Below are 21,687 nucleotides of genomic sequence, written 5' to 3'. Positions count from 1 at the left end.
TAATACTGTGATAATCATTCTTAATAATTTTGGGTGTTGAACATTCAGAACAAGGAATTTTACAAGGTTTTCTATCTTGCAATTACTGAATTTGCTCAGAAAAGTTTGCTTAACATTAGCAATTTAAGCCAGAGACATCATAATATCAAAGAGTTACAGAAGAGAAGAAAAGTTATCAGACATAAGATTAAGTCATACATGGAGCCTAATCCAGTGCTATGTGCTCAGCAAGCCAGTATGGAGAGTCTCTCATATGTTTCTTCAAATTGCTCTGGTCATTTCAATGGTACTTTCACTTTAAATTTAACAGATCACCATTGGTTTCAGTAATACCTTGTATTAAGATTTCTTTCAAAAGAATGAAATGTACATTATTTATAAAAATGACAAAAATCCAAATATCTAATTTTAGAACAAATACACAATAAGAAATCAGTTTAATACTAGAAAAATCAGTAGTATATTCATCCCATGTACTTTATAAAGATTTTCTCAGTGGAAGTAAGTATTTCATAAATCAAACACTGATTTCTATGTATTCCTTTACTATAGTATTGAAGCAGTGATTGTAATTTATGTGTAAACCAGTGTTCAGACTGACATTATTTCTGAGTAGAACATTATTTTGATTACATGATTTTATATATATGTATATAATTATATATAATATATTACACATATATGTAATTTCATGAGGAAATAGAGGAAAAATCATTTTCTAAAGTTCTAGAAGCCAGATTATAATAGTATTGTCTTAATTTTTCTAAATCTTTCTGGCTGACAAGCTGAAAGTCTTAGCTTATGTAACTCCAAGAAAGAAGTGGGTGGGGAGGAGGGATACTTGACATCACTTTCAAGGACAACTTTGAATGCTAATGTTTCCATTTCAGTCTCCTAGCAGAAAGAGTTTTATTAACCAGTGTAAGCTTTAGAACGTCAAATGCATTATGAGCAGTATACATATCACACACAAAATACGAACATAGGCATTTCATCATAAATTTCTTCACTTGAAAAAACAGCATGAAAATTTTGAATGAATTAAAAGTGATCTCACAGCAATCTCCAATATTGAGGCTTGATGAATAAAAGTCCTATTATTAACGTGTTTAGGCATTTAAAATTATGGTTTATCCATTGTAACAAGTTTCTCTATACCCTTTTATAATATTTTTTATAACTAAGAAGTAGTCTGATAGGTCCCAAACATTATTGTTTTGTATGTACAGGCAGTAGGACTGTCAGAAAATAAAAGACCATACCCCCAAACTATCTTACCATTTTTCTATTACATAACAAAACACTTTGAGAAACTTGTTATCTGGAAGTTTTGAATACCAATTAGAGCAAATCCACATAATAGTGTACTATATTGAGAATTGGGGTGGGGGGAGCTGCAGCTCCAGGTAAGGATAATGTTATTTCCAAATTTTTGTAAATCTTTATTTCTTGAAACATGTAGTAAGAAATTGACAGAAATGAATAAGAAAATAGTTGAAGTAGAGAAAACTAGTAAGGAAATACCTCTTTAGATAGAAGATAATAGTGTGACGTGAGATGCTGTGAAAATGAATATTGAATTTGACAGCCTTTGCAAGAATACTATGATGTGATAGTAGGCTGTGAAGGTCAGGTTCACTAAGCACAGAGAATCATTGTGAAAATAAAATATTGTTCAATAAAGGTGAACATATTTAAAAGAACCTTCCGAATATTGGGTCAAGAGAGATTACTTTCTTTCTATGGTACTAGGAAATTTTATTAAAGTAGAATACCTAGGATGCTGGAAATACAGATAATTAAAACAAAGTACTTGAAAAGGCGGAGAGTGTGTGAGAAGAAGTGCGCTCTAACCGGACCCCTCACAATGCGACCTGCCATCATACTTCGGAGTTCAAATAAAACAGAAAATATAATTACCGAATACAATAACAGAAAATTGGTTTGAACTCAGTCTAGTTTACTGAGTGATCCCAATACCCCATATATGGGAAAAATAACTCACATGCACTTGGGAAGAGATTTTTTTTAAATATTCATTTTGGATTACTTTCTTTCAGGTGCTTCAAGAAGATCTAGAGCAGGAACAAGTCAGGGTCAACTCTCTAACTCACATGGTGGTAGTGGTTGATGAATCTAGTGGCGATCATGCAACGGCTGCTTTGGAAGAACAACTCAAGGTCAGATTTTTCTTTAAATGAATAATTCCTTTTCAGCATTTAATTCCTTTTCAGCATTTAATTCCTTTTCAGCATTTAATTCCTACTTGAAAATGTATTTAGAAAATTTCAGAGTTTGATTCATTTAACGTAGGTAAAGTAATCTATTAGTCATTCAAATTCATATCATTCCGTTTGTGTATTCTCTATTTCATTAACTTCGCTGCTTGCTCACAGCATTTTCCTTGCCTTTGAGGAAATCCACAAATTCAGATCTAATTAGTTTTTATTATACTTGAAATGTATGCATTAGAGAACTAGCCAAACAATACTGTTTATGTATCCTTCGAGTCTGAGTGTGGACAAAAATTAATGTGAAATTTACTAAATTATTAAAAAGTGAGTACTTTGGTGTATTCATTCCTTTAAGCTCCCAGTCTTTGTTCTGCAAATGATAGAAGTTAGTTGGTTTCAGCTATTCGACCCCCCTTTCTTACCCAATTTAAGGTATTGTGCTCCTGTAAAAGTATCAAGTAGGGCAGCAAAAGCCTGTAATTCTAGCACTTCCATGGTAGAGTCATGAGAATTGGAAGTCTGAGGCCAACCTCAGCTATACAACAATCAGCTTTGCTTAAATGAGAAATCTCACCCCCCAAAATCAAAACACAGGGATGGAGAGAAGACTCAGAGATTAGTCTCGTTGCTGCTTTGCAGAGACCCAGCATCCACACATGGCAACTCACAACTATCTGTATGTAGGTAAACAGATTCTATCCCCTCTTCTTGTCTAGGTGGTCTCCTGCAAACACATGGTGCAGAGAAAGAACTACACTCAATCACATATACATACACATAAAATAAAAATAAACATTAAAAAAAACAGACAAAAACGATAATGTGGATATTTTAAAGTCTGTTTTATATAAGCATGCCTGATGATATGCAGGTAGGTATATATATGAACCAGAGATGGAATATGGGTAAACCTCGTCAACCGCTCTCAATCTCAGTTTTTGAGATAGGCTTTCTCTCTCAACTTTGATCCCACCAATTTTGCCAAACTGTCTGGTTAGCAGATCCCAACGATCCTCCTGTCTCTATCCACCATCCTGAATACTTGGATTACAGGTGTGCATCACAGCTCCTTCCTTTTTGCATGGCTACTTGGGGACCAAACTCTGGTGCTCTTACTTGCATGGGAAGCACTTTATTTAGGAAACTACCTCCCTAGTCTGCTGCCTATAAGGTTCATTAGACCCAAAAAAGGCCCGTGCTTCCTTTGTGACAGATAGGAGCCACAAGTCTAATATCTCAAAGCGTCCCTCCATTACAAGCTTAAATGACTTTATGAGCCTAAAGTAGTTCTTAAGAATATCTCCAACCTAACATATAACATAATTTCTTAAAGACTTATATTTGTTTTCTTGTCTGTTAGGTGAATTATTTTTTCATTCCAGAGAAATGTCATGTCATTGGTTACTGCTTTAGACTGCCAATATGTAACAACTCTATCTCATTTTCTCTTATTAAGTGACAAAGGAATAATAAATTTCTAACAGATTTAATATTTTTATCACAAAGTAAAATGCTAGTTGCTTACATTCTAATAAAATTGCTAAGATCTACTTCAACCTATGCTAGTTACTTACATTCTACTAAAATTGCTGAGATCTGAAAATGTTTATGTTATAGTCTATGACAATGTATCATGAAATATAGGGCAAATTTTGTATTGCACACATACGTAGTGCCGACACAATAAGATACCGAATTTGAAAGAACTCCACACTTCTGATGTGAAAGTGACTAATTGTTAGAAGGCAAAAATCCAATACTCAACCTTTCCCATACCTTTTCAGAAAAGATTTTAAACACTGTAGAGCAGAATTCCTCTGACTGTTGACTGGTTAAAAACTGCAACAGAACATTTTATAAGACAAAGAATATTTCCAGACACTAGAAACACATTGGATTCAGTAACTTAAAAAAAGTAGCCTCATGATGGAATTATTTAAGGTGATGCTTTTGGGACAGAAGCAGCTTGAAAACAGTCCATAGAACTCATAAACGAAGACTAGGTTACATTTCATATAAGAAAAATTGGGAGTGCCGAGGCTAAGTTTTAATGTAGTCGTTTAGGAATCTGTATTCTGATGCTGGAGCAATGATCCAGAGTTTAAAACTGATTGCTTCTCTTTATGTATATGTGAGTTTTGATCCCAGCACCCACATAAAGCATGTCTGTAACTCAGCTCCATGAGGGTACAAGAGACAGGAGAATCACTTGGTCTTGCTGCCTCTAGTCCAGCAAGTGGGGGCCTCATTTGGAGGGAAAAACTCTACCACAAGCAAGAGTACAAAGCAAGAAAATCCCATACCTTTTTAGGCCTCTGTACATGCATACACACTCACACAGATACACAAAAACATATGCATGAATAACGAAAGAAAGAAATTTGCTTTTATTATTTTCTCTTTATATTTCATTAGCCCAAGATAGCTATCAAAACAGATATGCATGTCTTATATATGTTTTACTTGCAGAAACACATAGTTGACTGTGATTGCCTTTTCCATTAAGTAACTGTTGTACACTGTCTTCCAGAATAATGATGAAGTCCCCTTCCTCCTTTACCATTTTGGCTCCATATCGCATAGTCTTATATCACTTTTAGGTATTCTAGACTAATGTACAAAAGGAAAAAGTTAGTTGTAATGAAGTGGAGTTAAACATCACTTTGTAAAATGTTTCAAGTCTATTAAATAATGGCAATATGAATATTTTATTTCCTATGTTTGAATTATGGCAACGTGTGTGTGTGTAATATATAAAGACAAAATAAGTTAATACATATTTTCCACTCATTAAAAATTTGTCATCTCTTTCTATTGGGAAATTTTAAACTCCTACATTTCAGTAACTTACTGTATGTAACAATGTTTTGAGGGCCATAGATATCTTCTGTACTATGGTAGAATATTGATATTTTTATTCCTCCCATTTTTTATTTGTTGTCCAACTTGGCTTTTTTCTCTTGCTTTATTCTCCTTATCTTCTGTTGACCAGGGATCTTCTCAGTGAGGTTATAAGCCAACTTTATACTTTCCAATGTGAGCGACAACATGCAGAATATTTTTTCTGTGCCTGGCTCATTTTCTTAAATTGTTATTAGTTATTACCAGGATATTCTTTTACTGGAAAGGAGGTCTAAGAATTAACAAGCTGTTTATTGGAAATATTGAGTTCAAACAGGAATATTGTATGTTTAATTGTTTTAAAAGAGGTCCTTTTCTGAGTATGCCCTCCAGTGTGTCTTCTGCCTAAAACAAAACAAAACAAATTAAAAAAAAAAAAAAACAGAGTAATTTAGTCCAACTTCATCAAGTAGAAGCATAATTTTTGTTATTCTACAGATAACTTTAGATCAAAATCTACAATTTTTAGAATATGATGTGAAAAAGGAAAAACTATGAAAGTAATGACAATATATAAAGAAGTTGTACATTGAATTTTCCAAGTATTCTTACAATTATGACTACCAGAATTGACAGAGATAATGGAGAAGTACAAAAGAAAAAATTCCAGAAACTTAATGACATCTTTTTTTACTTGTTTTAATTGTTAATTATCATTTTAACAAATTAAATATGTGGCATTGTGAAGATCGCTGAAGAAATGTGTCACAAATCAGAAAATAATAAATGTTTAAAAGAAATAAAGTAAATGAAGATGAATATTTGGAAGAAAAAGTACCCTAAACGTATTTATTCAAAAAGACTATGTTATTCCTGATTCTATCAAGGCTAATGAGTGAAGTACATGATTCTAAAAATTTATAATTTGCATGAGTGACAACATTTAGTACTTTTCTTTCTGCATTTGACATATTTAACATTTATTATTATTATACCAGAGAGTTATGTATATTTGTATATATATATACACATATACATCACACTGACTTATTCACACACACACACACACTTACACACACTTGTGTATGTGTTTGGGAGGCTGGGAGGTGTGGCCTGCCCATACAGATAGTGTAGAGGTTACCAGGCTATTAATTGAACACCTCTGATCAGTTTGTAAATTACGTGTAACATGTGACATCTCACATTTGGACATGTCCTAGTGACTAAAAAGCAATTCTTAATATAAAGTTATAGGGAGGAAGAGCCTGGGACAAGTATAAGAGTCTGGGGCAGCCAGGTGTGACTCTGGCCCAAGAGATAGTGCATATAGATCAACTATCTCTTAAGCACATCCATTTTAAGACTTAAGAGTGAAAGATGGTTTTACATCTCTTTCTTTGAAGAGCAAACCTGTGTCTTTAACATCCCTGGTTTCCCTAGTGCTTATCTGTGAGCATAAGGGAGAGATAATTCTCTAAAATTTTAAGCCCTATATAATTAAGCAATAAGCGTTATTTGTGATAATATAGATGAAAAATATTGATGTTTCATTTATTTTTTTTTATTTTTAAAATAAAATGGACTTTGAATACTAAAAGATTATTTAAAGAATGAAACCAGAAATACATAAACTGAATTGTTCATAAAACAGTAATTGTAATTACTATCACTGTTGTGTGCTTATTGTGTTGAAATAATGCTAGATAGGCTTTGTAGGAAATGTAAGTCTGGTGAAAATATGAGAAAAATCAGTGGATAACAAAGTTAAGTTTAAGAACATATAGCTTGTAAATGAGAGAGCTAAGGTTGGTACCCAGATGTGTGTAATACTGCCATCTGGACATAATCTCACAATTTCATAGAATAAAATTGCTATTTGACCTTAAGAAAATTTTGCAATTTTTCACAGTTCTGAGTTATCCATCAGCATAAAGGCATAAAAAAACATTTAACACTGCCACATATTCTATTGACAAACCATTAATGCTTATGTAATATTTATATCTATAGATAAAAAGATAGAAATAATACACAATATAACACACAAGCATACCACCTATTCTCTATTGAAAGTGTTTAAAAATATTTACAAATTTTTCTCTCCTAAACCAGTACTTGCCTCATAGGGGAAACGACTGTCTATTTATAGCTGTTTGGGGCACTTGGAGTATGATTGGTGTATATGAGGAAGTGGAGATTAAATTTAATTGCTTTATATTTAAATATTTAAGTGATGCCTTATTCAGTTGTAAACACATTTTATTTTGGATAGCTTGAATGTATAGTGATATATCTTGTTTTTCATTCATATAGTTTGACAGATAATGAGTTTAAGTCCCATTTCAGTTGTTTTTTGGGTATTTAAGTGACTCCTTTTGAGTCATATCAGTTTTTCTATTGAATGATCTATTTTATTTTAGTAATTCATTGTAGGTATTTTAAATAAATATTCTGGGCATCAATTCTTTGTTGATTATAATTTCTATTTGCACTTGTTTTCTTTCAATTTATATATTATTTGGATCTGTTGTATTTCAATATAAATTTGAAAACAAGCTTTATAACTGATGTTAAAAATTATGTTGCAGTTATATGAAAACTGCAAGGGAATTTGTAAAGAATATTTTATTAACATATCTTTCAGTTCATAAATATGGAATAAATTTCATATGTTTAGAATTTTTTATTTCTCTTTAATACTTTTTTATAAGTTCCCAAGTTAGAATGTCTTGTAATTTTAAAAGATGTTATCTGAAGATTGTGCTATTTTTGTTGTTGTAGGTAGTATGCTTGAAATATTTCACTTTCAGTTTGCTTTTTCTGATTTGGAGGAATAAAACTTTAAACTTATGATATGTTTGCTTATTAATTTTGGTAGTGTATAGAAACTGTATATATGTAAATAGGTTGTTTGTAGGATTTGCATTGAAAGATTATGATAAGTCTGCTTATTACTTTTGGTAGTGTATAGAAACTGTATGTATGTAAGTAGGCTGTTTGTAAGTGGTGCCCGTTCTATTTCTCTTCTTCCAATCGTTATTCATGTTATCAGTTTTACTTGCCTTATTGAATAGTGAGTCCTCCTTTTAGGAGTCACAAATAAGGTTACTCATCTGTAGGTTTGTGTTAGGTGTTTCTGATCTTTAGTATTCTAAGATATTTTATTTACAAAATTGTTCATGGAAATTATTGTATTAATATAGCAGAATACATTTGTATATTTTGTAATAGAAATAACATGTTTGATGACACAACTTAAATGTGGCTGAGGTATACAAATCTTTCATAGAGTAGTATAGTTTATTAATATATGATTAACATTTTTTTCTATTCATAAAGGTGCGCTTTCTACTTTTATGTCAACTGGACACAATCTAGTCATCTGAGAGGAGAAAAACCTCAATCAAGAAAGTGCTTCTATAAGATCAGGCTTTAGAAAAGCATGTAGGGAATTTTCTTGATTAGTGATTGATGTGGGAGGGCCCAGCCATTTGTGGGGATTGCCCTGGATTCTGAAAGAAAGCAGGCTGAGCAAACCTCGAGGAGCTAGCCAATAATAGCAGCACTCCTTCATGTATTCTGAATCAATTCATGCTTCTAGCTTTCTGTTCGTCTTGGGTGCCTGTCCTGAATTCCTTCAATGATGAACAGTTATGTAGAAGAGTAAGCCAAATAATCCATTTCCTCGCCAAGTTACTTTGGTCATGTTGTTTTACCACAGCAATAATAATACTACCTGAGACAGAAAGTAATGTTTTTCCTGAAACATACTAATTGTATTTAAGTAACTGACAATGTAAGGTTGAGTATTTGTCTTGTAGTTGCAATGTACAAGTGGTAAAGTGCCAAATAAAAGGTTTAGACATACAGTTTCTATTTTATTTTAATTTTCTTCCATAGTTCCACTTTCCAGGTTTTTAATTTATGTTTAAGTTTAAGGAGTTTCCATATTATATATTTTTAGCAGTCTACAAAAATGACAGAATAGTCATTTAATGTTATATTTGGCCCACATAATACTATATAATTGTTTGTTATTTAATATATGATATTGAGAACTAAAGTAAAGGGTGAAATTTCTAGCCTCTCTACCAATTGCTGTTGATTTAGTAGTTCTTGGCCTATTTATTTACCTTCAGGTTGACCTTAAGAGAAATCAAAAATCTCTCTTATCTTCATCAATCCTCCATTCTCTCACTCTTATTTAATTCATGTTATTTTGTACATATATAGAAATTTGTGATTTTTTCATAAGTGGTAGCATACACTTATAATCTCAGTATTGAGACATTGAGACAGGAAGATCATGAATTTAAGATTTTAAAAAATAAAAAATGAGTAATTTCCTACAGGATGCAGACTATTTCAATGGCAATATTTAAAATGAAGCTCAGGAGTTATCTGCTGTTTATAATTCCTTTCAAATACAATATATATTAAAGCACAGTCCTCTCTTAAATGGAAAAGCAAAAGGTATTTCAGCTCTTTTGTGAAGTTTATATTTTATGGGCACCAAATAAAATATGAAAAAAAATATAATTTTATATCTCACAGACACATTTGGTGTGTCTTCAATTACTGTTTTGTAGCATTTCAGAATTTTTTTTTGCATTTGGTAAAAGGCTGATTTTCTGTCATCTGAACTGCAAATCCTTGCCAATCACTGTTATCTCAATAATTTATCACAAATCTCAGAGTACTTTCATATATACAGCCCTGTCTGAACTTAGAAATAAGATGTATTTGAGATTACCAGGACAGGTCCTGTTGCCTGCTTTTTTACTAGGGACGCAAATGAGACAGAGTTTGTGCCATGATTGAATCCCCAACAGGTGTTACTAAATTGGGCAAGCACAGCTATTCTTATACTATCTATAATTGAAGATTAGGGTTGCTCACATTGATACTTTCATTTTTTTTCTCTATTATTAATTGTAGAGCGAGACTGCTTATTCATTTCCCAACTGCCCAGACCCAAATAATCACATAGAAATTATATTAATGACAACATTGTTTTTCCAATATTTTAGGTGTATTTCTACCTAGCTCTTATAACTTAAATTAACCTATTTATATTAATCTGAGTATCGCCACAAAACTGTAGCTTACCGGAAAAGTTCCTAGGGCCTCCTTCTACTTCAGCAGCTACATGGCATTTATTTGACTCCACCTACTCTCTGTCTCTCTCTGTCTCTGTCTCTGTCTCTGTCTCTGTCTCTCTCTCTCTCTCTCTCTCTCTCTCTCTTTCTCTCTCTCTCTCTTTCTTTCCCTGTTGGAATTTCCCATCTGATTTTGCTCTGCTAACGCATTGGCCAAAGCTACTTTATTCATTATTCAATAAAAGCAACACATATATAGAAGGACACACAGTCTATTTTCTGAAGTTGATAGGGCAGAATGGCACATAAAACAGTGATGCTCAAGATATGCGGTACATTGCATTTGAATGGTCCTTTCACTGGACTCACATATCTGATATCCTGCATGTTAGATATTTACATCATGATTCATAACAGTAGCAAAATTATAATCATGACATAGCAACAAAATTTTATGGTTGGGGGTGGTGACCACAACATGATGAACTGTGTTAAACATCAACGTCATTAGGAAAGTTGAGAACCACCACCATAAATCATTTGCTTCTTCTCTATATTTCTTTGTTTTTTAGTTTTTCAACTCAAAGTTTGTCTGTATAGCTTCTGTGCTTGTCCTGGAACTAGCTAGCTCTTGTAGACCAGGCTGCTCTCAAACTCACAGACTTCTACCTGCCTCTGCCTCCTGAGTGCTGGGATTAAAGGCATGCACCGTCATTGCCCAGCCTCTTTTTAAAAAGATTTATTTATTTATTTCTTGCGTATACAGCACTCTACCTGCATGTACACCTGCAGGCCAGAGAGAATGCCAGATCTCAATACAGATGGTTGTGAGCCACTTTGTGGTTGCTAGGAATTGAACTCAGGACCTCTGGAAGAACAGCCAGTGCTTTTAACAACTGAGCCATCTCTCCAGCCTCTTCTCCTGCTTCTTTTTCAAAGGGCTTGTTGTTTATTCACAACTTAACAGTCTAATATGGACATTATTCACTCCAGGAAAAGCCTCGACTACTACTATTTTAATAATGTATGTCTTTTTGTCATTTTTTTATTTATCTTACATACCAACCATCATACTCCCTCTCTCCTCTCTTCCAGTTTCCTCTCCCCACCTCCCTTCTCACCACCACATCCACTCCTTTGTCACCATTCAGATGGGGTTAGGCCTCTCACGGGAACAACAAAATATTGCATATCAACTTGAAGCAAAACGAAGACCCTCCCACCAGCATCAAGACTGAACAAGGCATTCCACCATAGGGAATAGGTTCCAAAGAGTGAGCTCATGCATCAGGTACAGATCATGGTCTCACTGCTAGGGAGCCCCATAAAAGACCAAGATACACAACTGTCATCCAGATGCAGAAGACCTAGGTTGGTCCCACGCTGACTTCTTAACTGTCCGTCTAGAGTCCATGAGCTCCCACAAGCTGAGGTCAGCTGTCTCTGTGGGTTTTCTTGTCCAAATCTTGTCTCTCTTACTCATATAATCCCTTTGCCCTCTCTTCCACTTGACTCCTGAAACTCGGTCCAGTGCTTGCCTGTGAACAAGCACTGATGAAGGTTCCATGATGGCTATTAGGATACTCACCAATCTGATTACAACCAAAGACAGTTCAGGCATACTCTCCACTACTGTTAGGAGTCTTAACTGTGGTCATCCTTGTGGATTCCTGGTAGTTTCCCTAGCACCAGGTTTCTCCCTAACCCCATAATTGCCCCTGTATCAAAACATCTCTTTCATTTCTCTACCCATCCTTTCTACCCCCAACTCAACCATCCTGATCCCCCATGCTCTTACCACTCATTCTCTCCCCCTTTACTCTTCCCTCCTAATTTACCCATGATGTATCCTTTATTTCTTCTTTGTAGGGTCCTCTTTTTACTGAGCTTCTCTGGGCCTGAGGGTTAGAGTCTGGTTATCTTTTGCTTTACATGTAATGTCTATTTATGAGTGAGTACTTACCATTCTTGTCTTTCTGGGTCTTATTATGTCACTCAGGATGATTTTTTTTAGTCCCATCCTTTTATCTGCAATTTTATGAGGTCATTATTTTTTCCACTGAGTAATATTATATTGTGTAGACATACCAGGTTTTCATTCTTTGGTTGAGGGGCATCTCAGCTGTTTCCAGGTTCTGGCTATTACGAATAATGCTGCTATGAACATAGTTGAGCAAGTGTCCTTATGGTATGTTTGAATATCCTTTGGGCATAGACCCAAGCGTGGTATCACTGGGTCTTAAGGCAGATTGATTTCTGATTTTCTGAGGAATTGTCATACTTATTTCTAAAGTGGTTGTAAAAGTTTGCACTCCCACCAGTAGTAGAAGAGTGTTCCTCTTACTCCACATCCTCTCTAACATAGGCTGTCATTAGCGTTTTTTTTTTTTTTTTAATCTTGGCCATTCTGACAGGTGTAAGATGATATCTCAGAGTCATTTTTATTTGCATTTTCCTGATAATTAAGGGTGTTGAACATTTCTTTAAGTGCATCTCAGACATTCTCTGTTAAGAATTATCTATTTAAGTCTGTACCCCATTTTTAATAGGATTATTTGGTATTTCAATGTGTAGTTTCTTGAGTTATTTATATATTTTGGATATCAGTCCTCTGTTAAATATGGGGTTAGTGAAATCTTTTCCCACTCTGTAGACTGCAATTTTGTCTTATTGACAGTGTCATTTGCAATGCAGAAGCTTTTCAGTTTCAGGAGGTCACATTTATTAATTATTGTTTTCAGTACCCGTGCTACTGGCATTATATTCAAGAATTAGTCTCCTGTGCTAATGTGTTCAAGGCTATTTCCCACTTTCTCTCCTATCTGCTTCAGTGTAACTGGATTTATGTTGAGTTCTTTGAGCCACTTGGACTTGAGTTTTGCACAGAGCAATAGATATTGATTCATTTGCATCTTCTATGTACTGACCATTCTATATACCAGCACCATTTGTTGAAGATGCTTTCTTTTTTCCACTGCATATTTTTGGATTTTTTGTAAAAAATCAAGTGTTCATAGGTATGTGGGCTTATGTCAGGGTACTTGATCCAATTCCATTGATCCTTTTGTCTGTTTTATGCCAATACCAAGCTGTTTTATTATTCTACCTCTACAGTAGAGCTTAAAGTCAAAGATGGTCTCAGGGAAGGTGATGCCTACAGATGTTCCTTTATTGTACAGGATTGTTTGACCTATCCTGGGTTTTTTGTTCTTTCCTTATGAAGTTGAGTATTGTTCTTTTGAGGTCTGTGAAGAACTTTGTTGGGATTTTGATGGGATTGCATTGAATTTGTAGATCACTTTTGGTAAGATTGCCATTTTTTGCTAAATCATTTGCTTCTTGAGTCCTTCAGATTTACCTAAAATTACTGGTAAAATAGTTACTTAGTAAAGAAGAAAGATTTGTAAGACAATAATCAAGGTTTTCAGTAACACAGATGATATTCATCTCTGAGATATTAACCGGAAAGGTAGGGAATCTGTCTACTTTATAGTTCCCAGTCATAAGGAGCAGTAAAATGTCTTCCTGCGAGGATTCACTGGGAATGTGATGGATGTTGCAAAGATTACATGATAGAATGTTCTTTACTTTCTAGTGTCAATGTTGACTAGACCTGAGGGAGCTGGAGACTACAGAACAGATTGCTATGCTGCCAAATAACATTAACTAACACCATGTAAACAATAACAGCAACAAGAATTAGCAAATGGCCTTTCTGCATCTACTCATTGATATTTCTTAAAACTCATAAAGAAAATAATATGTAGAACTTAATGGAATGGTAAACAAAGAGCATGCTTCTGTCATTACATTTTCAGTCCAGTCACTGAGGCAAAATTTCATCAACACATCAGACAGTTATATTTACCTCTTTAAAAAAGTACCACAAAAAGGACATAAGTACAAAAAAGTACTACCCAGTCTTTATCTAAAAATGTAAGTATTTTCTAATTTTCTATGTGATTAAACCAATGTTCAGTTACAATGTCAAACATGTCTTAGACTGGTTTATAATATTATGCTTGAAAGTCTTGTTAAGTGAGTTAGATAAAATATGTAGTGAAATGTAGTCAAACTTTTGCTAAAAACGCAATATGGAAAACTGAAAAATGTGAAAGTCTCAAGATTCAACCTCTCTATAACTATAGATTAGCACAAATTTGAAGCTATATCTGCTGTGGTCCACAGGAATTCTGCAGTGAGATTTCAGCTGATGAGGCAGAAGGCTGACCCACTAAAATGAATGTATTCTGATGGAGGCAAACCCAGTTCGCAAGGGGCTGGGCCTACCTCCTTTTGCATATTGGCTGATTCTCACAGTGGGTCTCTTGTGAAGCCATAAGCATGCTTCCTTGGTGCAAGATTCAGCAGAGTATGGATTGTTGGGCACAATTATTTCCCATGTACTGGTATACTGGGTCATCCTCCACACTCTGAGGGACCTCCATGAGGAAATTTAGTCACAGAGTCAGTAGCCTTGGTTCCCACAGTCTAATCTCTGCTTTGTTTCCGGAGATACATTAAAAGCCACCTCCCTGCAAAAGTCTTCAATTTGTCAGGACATGCAGTCAGGAAAGGAGTCTTTCTTATAGATCTCATTTGGGACCTTCAAAGATAAAGGGATGTCCGAGTTCAGAGATTTTCCTTTGTTTTATATGTGTGTGTAAACTGGAAACTTTACAAAACATATATAAAAAAAACAGCAGGGGGAGAATAAATAAACTTGGAGAATTAATTTCACCCTCAGATCTAAGTCCAGCGCTTGCTGTAAGTCTTCTTCTGGGGCCAGGCGGTGATGGCGCACGCCTTTAATCCCAGCACTAGGGAGGCAGAGGCAGGCGGATCTCTGTGAGTTCGAGACCAGCCTGGTCTACAAGAGCTAGTTCCAGGATAAGCTTCAAAACCACAGTGAAACCCTGTCTCAAAAAACCAAAAAAAAAAAAAAAAAAAAGTTTTCTTCTGGACCCTGAGAGGACACTGAGGCTGGCACTCAGAGGTCCCCCATATATATCTTTTATGTTGAATGTTCTGTTGAATGAACACATTCATGAAAGAACCAGCTGGACTTGGTTACTTAAAAAGTGAAAATTGGAACTCAAGAAAAAATAAGTTAGTTTTGAGAAGGCCTGTTACACAAACAGTTCATTTACCTGGCTGTGTATTATCGAGTATTGAAGGAAATAAAAAGAGACAGGCTCCTTACTGCCTCCCTCTTTTATGAAGCCCACTCCTTTGTGACAGCTCCATTGTGTGGTCTATGGCATATGTCTTCTTAGTAGGCATATTCCTGGCATCAGTTTATTACTTAGTGCCAAACACATCCGGCACGATTTAGCATTCTCATTCCGCCACAGACATTCTTAACTTCAAGGATTGCTGGGCTTAAGTTTTACCTCCCAGGCTTGTCAAATTCTTGTCACTTTCACTTACCCAAATCTTCTTTTGTTGGCCATTTTTTCACATGTGCTTTGAAAAAGCAACTCAATTAAACAAAGGGATCCAGACAACATATGTTCTTGAAACGGAGTACAGTATAAGATGTGAATGAAATGAGAAGGGAAAAGTCTTCCCAAATGTGAATTTGAACATAACGAACAGCAGAGTTATGATTTAGTCCATGAAAATGTGTTAGGGTAAGGGAACCGATCTTTAATCTTACCATGGCTCAGTTTAAATGAGAATACAAATATAACTTATTTTTTCTCATTTCCTGAGATGTTGTTATTCACCGCTTTTGCATTTATGTTAAATGTTTACAAAATTTATCTAGAAACCCTGTTACATGCATTATTTCTAAAATGTAAGGGATTCTTACACTTATTGGACATTGGAGAAACACTTAAGCAATATATGCCATTATCCTCTACAGACTGTTTCAATACTTAGGCAGTTGTTATTTTTTTAAAAAAATTAATCTTGCTGTCTGTACTATTTGATCAAAAAAGAGTTTAAATGATTTACCTGTAAATTTCTTGTGAAGAAAATCACTATATATCATATAATTTTATGTTAGTTTGAGAAGAATCCATAATAGAAAATATCTCAGAGGTTATTTTAATATAGTTAATGCATTCTTTATTGTTCAGTATGCAAAAAGCCTAAGATCAAGTATATTGGGAACGTCTTATAAGTCTGAATTTCAGGGGACTGCCATATTCTTTTGTCTTTATATGGTCTTTGTTCTCTGTGCACATGCGTGATCATTTTTGCAGAATACCATTTTTAAGGACATAAGTAAAAGTGATTTAGAGTCAACCCATGTAGATTCAATTTTAAATTAATCTCTACTATATATGAGGTCTTGACAAGTCGTGAAAGAACTTAAGCTAAAGGTAGAGTATAATGCTTCAACAAAATTTGGAGGAATAATTCAGTGCCTATCTTTTTGGGGTTATATGTGGTGCATTTGATTCTCAATAAAAAATGAATACAATCGTGACTGATGAATAAGTAAACAGGAACTTATAAACTCTAAGCGACATGGGGGAGAAATCAAACCTACAGAAGTAATTATCAATTCAAGTATTATTTGCACACAAATAGTACTTTAAATGATATTCTTAAAATAGTTATCATAAATAGTTCAGTTAGGTACCTAAAAGAGTATTTAATTATCAGTGTTTTAGAATTCACAAAAGGTATAACAAATCGTATAGTATGTATTTCTTATATTTTTGAAATATATCCAATATTTGTAGACAGTATAAATGATGAAAGCCTTTACCCCATATCCTCTCCAGCATAAGTTGTCATCAGTGATTTTTTGATCTTGGCAATTCTTACAGGTATAAGATGGAATCTCAGAATTGTTTTGATTTGCACTTCTCCGATGACTAAGGATGTTGAGCATTTAAGTATCTTTCAGCCCTTTTAGATTCCTCTGTTGAGATTTCTCTGTTTAGATCTGTACCCCATTTTTTTATTGGATTACTTGTTCTTTTGATGACCAATTTCTTGAGTTCTTTGTGTATTTGGAGATCAGCCTTCTGTCCGATGTGGGGTTGGTGAAGATGTTTTCCCACTCTGTAGGCTGTCATTGTGTCTGGTTGACAATGTCCTTTGCCTTACAGAAGCTTCTCAGTTTCAGGAGGTTATATTTATTAATTGTTTCTCTCAGTGTCTGTACTACTGGGGTTATATTTAGGAAGGGGTCTCCTGTGCCAATGCGTTCAAGTGTGCTTCCCACTTTCCCTTCTGTGAGGTTCAGTGTGGTTGGTTTTATGTTGAGATCTCTGATCCATTTCGACTTGAGTTTTGTGCATGGCGATAGATCTATTTTCATTATTCTACATGTTGATATCCAGTTATGCTAACACCATTTGTTGAATATGCTTTCTGTTTTTCATTTTATATCTTTTGCTTCTTTGTCAAAAATTATGTGTTTGTAGGTGTGTGGATTGATATTCAGATCTTCAATTCAGTTCCCTTTGTAGTCCCGTCTATTTTTAAGCCAATATCTGGCCATTTTCAGTGCTATAGCTCTGTAATAAAGTTTGAAGTCAGGGATTGTACTGCCTCCCCTAGTTCCTATTTTGGAGAGAATTGTTTTGGCTATCCTGTTTTTTTTTTGTTTGTCCATATGAAATTGAGTATCAAGCATCAATATTTATAAAGTTAGTAAATTGATGCAAAAAAGTAAAAATTGTGATGAGGTATCATTTCAAAACATGGAAATCTTTTGAATGAAAGATGCAAGAATGAGTGAAATAATGAAAAAACACATTGTGTAATTATTGAAGAGTTAAAAAGGAAACACTCTAGTTTCTGTACATATTAGTTACAATATTTCAAAAGAGGAATTGTACTTTCCATTACAGTGATTTTATATAAAATATAACATATTTTGTGATATGTCTAGCTTTAGTGATTCAGTAGCTATCAGAAAGCATTATCTATATGAAAAAAAGAGTAAATGGTTAAAAACTTTAGTTTCTGAAGTCCTTAAGGTAAATGAAAAAAATTTACAGCATAAAATTTGTTATAATATTTATTCTCTAATTCAAAATATTGTCAATGATTTTGGTTTATGTTATATATAAAAATAGTGTATATACATAGACATAAGTGACATTACATGGCATTTTTCTCATAGAACAGCAGTATTTTCTCACTGTTGTAATTAACAGACAAAATTTCATACTTCTCTAATAATAATTAAGAATTTTGTAATAATCAAGATAATATAAACCATCAATCCTTGAAAAAAATGAATAACAATTTTCTTAGGCAATTTCAATTACTGATACATTATAAAAAGAAAATATTTATATTTTTGCTTTGTATCTAATATTTAGATTTTTACTTTAAAGGGTATATTTTCAGGTCTAAAAGATACATTTATTTTGATGTTGTCATTGGAAAAATCTTTCCTGTCTTCTTCTATTGACACATAAGATTTGTACACCCCTATGGGGGTTAGTGTAATATTTTGGTACATTTTATATTGTGTATTGATCCTTTATGATTCTCCATTTCATCTTTTCTATTTTACACTTACAGAGACATTCAAAAAATGGTTGGCTAACTACTTTAGATTGCATTAAAATATCCCTGCTTTTAAATGGAATGTAGAAGAAAGAGTGAAGCTGTCTGAAAGTATATAAAAGGCACATTGCTTACTTAATTATGAGCAGAAACAGGAAAACTGTTCTTTACATGCCATTTATAATAGGATCTTATGGCAAAGCACTTCTGCCATTTGAAATGAGGTTGCTGGGCAATTGTTTGATAATGTGATTGTTTTCCCATCTGCAGGTACTGGGCGATCGATGGGCAAATATCTGCAAGTGGACTGAAGAGCGCTGGGTTCTTTTACAAGATATTCTTCTAAAATGGCAGCGTTTTACTGAAGAACAGGTGCGCTTCTGTAGGAGAAAATTGGGGCTGTCATGAAGCTGAAAATGTGTTAAATTGGACAAGTAACAAAAGGATCTACTTTAAATAGTTCTTCTTTGATGCTTTTCAGTGCCGTTTTAGTACATGGCTTTCAGAAAAAGAGGATGCAATGAAGAAGATTCAAACAAGTGGCTTTAAGGACCAAAATGAAATGGTATCAAGTCTTCAAAAAATATCTGTAGGTATATTTTGCTTTCAACCATTTTTAAAACACAATAATATAATAATTATTTTGGAACACTGTCCATTCTATTTTGTCTTAAATCACTTAGTCATTGTTTATGCTTACATTACAGATTATTCACAGTTGTTATATGTGCTTTCCTCCCTCCCTCCCTCCCTCCCTCCCTCCCTCCCTCCCTCCCTCCCTTCTTTCTTTTTTCTTTCTTTCTTTCTTTCTTTCTTTCTTTCTTTCTTTCCTTTTTTTCATCAAGATTTAAATCTCTGTGTAACAGACCTAGCTGTCCTGGAACTCACTCTATAGAGCAGACTGTCCTCGAACTCACAGAGAGCCACCTGCCTCTGCCTTCCAAGTGCTTAAATTAAAGTCTTGTACCATCTCTGCTTGGTTATTTATACTTTTCTTAAACTTGTAAAAGTTATAGATATACTTTAAAATTATTTTTAAGCAAAATAGTTTTTATAGGCATACCCAGAGGAAAACTTCAGGTAAATTTAAAGCAGCACTACGAAGCATTTGTTTGCTTTCCTTATAAATGTTAAACAACATATTTTAAAAGTGATAGACTTAAAGGTAATCCTCAGAGTAATACATAAAAACACAGCATATTTATCGTTCCATCTATAGGGCTGAGCAATAGTTTGAGCAATAAAAATCAAATAGTGTAGAATAGTGCACAAACTTCTCAATTTGGTGACTGGAATCTAGCAAGGTAGCCTAATAGGAGAGTGTAGGAGAAAGTACCTGAATGAAAAGAATGACAACTTAGATTCACATATGTTAAGGTGAAAGTGCCACATCTATGTGAAAACACCTAGTTGTCAACAAATACACCAGATTCTCGGAAATTGATACATCAGTAGTCAATTCATGGAGGACAATTAAACCTGCTACAGAAAGACTGGGTAGTGTGAAATAATAAATAAAAAGGTAGAAATTCGGGCAATCTGTACAATTGAGTGAAGGACAGAGGACAAATCTTAATAAGTGGATTGAACAACTAGAGTTCAAGATTGTAAGAAGAGAGAAAAATGACATAATCACAATCAGGAGAGGTCTGTGGATACACCTCATTTGGTTAAGTGCTTGCATAGCATGCAGGAATTCCTGTTAGTTCCCAGGACCACATAAACCGAGCATGTCCGTACACACGTGTACTGGCTGTACTTAGGAGGTAAAGCAGGGTGGTTAGGATCACAAGCTTATGCTTCACAATATAGTGAGAATTCCAGGACAGCTTGGGATACATGAGACCTTTTTCCTAAAGAAAGTGAGGAAAATAAATATTATAAAGAAGAGTGTGATGTACATTGCCATTTTCACAAAAACAGGTCAACTGAGAAAAGATGGCACCTTTTCTAGAGGAAAGAATGCATGGCCTCTGTATCCTTAGGCCAGAAATGTATGAAAATTAGTCTTTTGAAACAAAAGATGGATTCTTTGAGCCAATCAATTGTTGACAACTAATTATGATAATGTAGTCAGGTACTCTGATGAGAATATGAGTACTCTAAACTGAAGCAGAAGCCATGAGGGGATGCTGCTCACTGACTTTCTCCCATGCTTGAGTTTTATCATCTTTCTTATATCACCCAGGTCCACCCACCTAGTAGTGAAACTTCCCACACCAATTAGCAATCAAAAAATGCTTCCAAATACATGGCTCCATGATGCCCTGAACGAATCATTTTGTCAGCAGAGATTCTCTCTTCTCAGTTATGTCTAAATTTGTGGAAAGTTGACAAACCCAATGTATATGGGTACTCTGATGTGTTTATTGTCATGCCCTTAACATTCAGAATGAATCACACATTTTATGCATTGAATAAGTAGTTACTATGTAGTACCAGTCAGAGAAATCTGTATAAGAAAGACTGTAGAACACTTACTTCAGAACATTGGAAAGATAAGAATTGTTTGGCCTTAGAGTCACTATTACTATATATAGCAAATAACTTTAATTTTTTTAAAGATATGTGAATTTTATACTTATATTTGTGGGTTTTGTAGATCGCTATGACTATGCACAGAATGGAATGATTCATCGCTGATTCTCAATATTTAGACTCTTAGTAACCAAATGAGTTGAAACTAGAATAACCTGAAAGTGCTCTTCCATTAATACCTTCTTGTACCTCAGCTAGGAAGATCTGTGGTTTCTGAATAGCCTTCTTTGCCATTATTGTCTTTACTGTCATCATAGCATGAGTGTTTGGGTAGTCAGAATTCACACAGAGAGTATTCCTGCAACTGAGACTTAACTTTATTTCACATCATTGCTTTTCTACTTGGTTGAGACAGTCATTAATCTGCTCAGATTCCACAAAAGGCAAATCGATTTCACCTTATTATGAAGCAGTATCAAGACCAAATAATATCAGAACATCTGAGATAGATTTATTTGACAGTCATATTCAGAATGTATTCTATGTCAGAA

The 21,687-nt window shown here is 34.2% G+C and overlaps 1 protein-coding gene across 1 annotated transcript in view; it reads left to right on the top strand.

Moving 5' to 3' along the window:
• LOC126494487 (dystrophin-like) overlaps positions 1-21,687 on the top strand; it is a 449,593-nt gene that overhangs the window by 197,092 nt on the left and 230,814 nt on the right. Inside the window, exons 8-10 of the mRNA XM_050131854.1 lie at positions 2,061-2,180; positions 18,929-19,030; positions 19,140-19,247. Coding sequence (XP_049987811.1) covers positions 2,061-2,180; positions 18,929-19,030; positions 19,140-19,247 — 330 coding nt within the window. The remainder of the gene's footprint in view (positions 1-2,060; positions 2,181-18,928; positions 19,031-19,139; positions 19,248-21,687) is intronic.

This window comes from Alexandromys fortis, unplaced genomic scaffold (genome assembly GCF_014885135.2).
Source record: "Alexandromys fortis isolate MF-2015 unplaced genomic scaffold, M_Fortis_MF-2015_v1.1 scaffold_384, whole genome shotgun sequence".
NCBI classification, from domain to species: domain Eukaryota; kingdom Metazoa; phylum Chordata; class Mammalia; order Rodentia; family Cricetidae; genus Alexandromys; species Alexandromys fortis.
The sequence above is the reverse complement of the archived record's forward strand: the minus strand, read 5'-3'. Positions and strand labels throughout refer to the sequence as shown.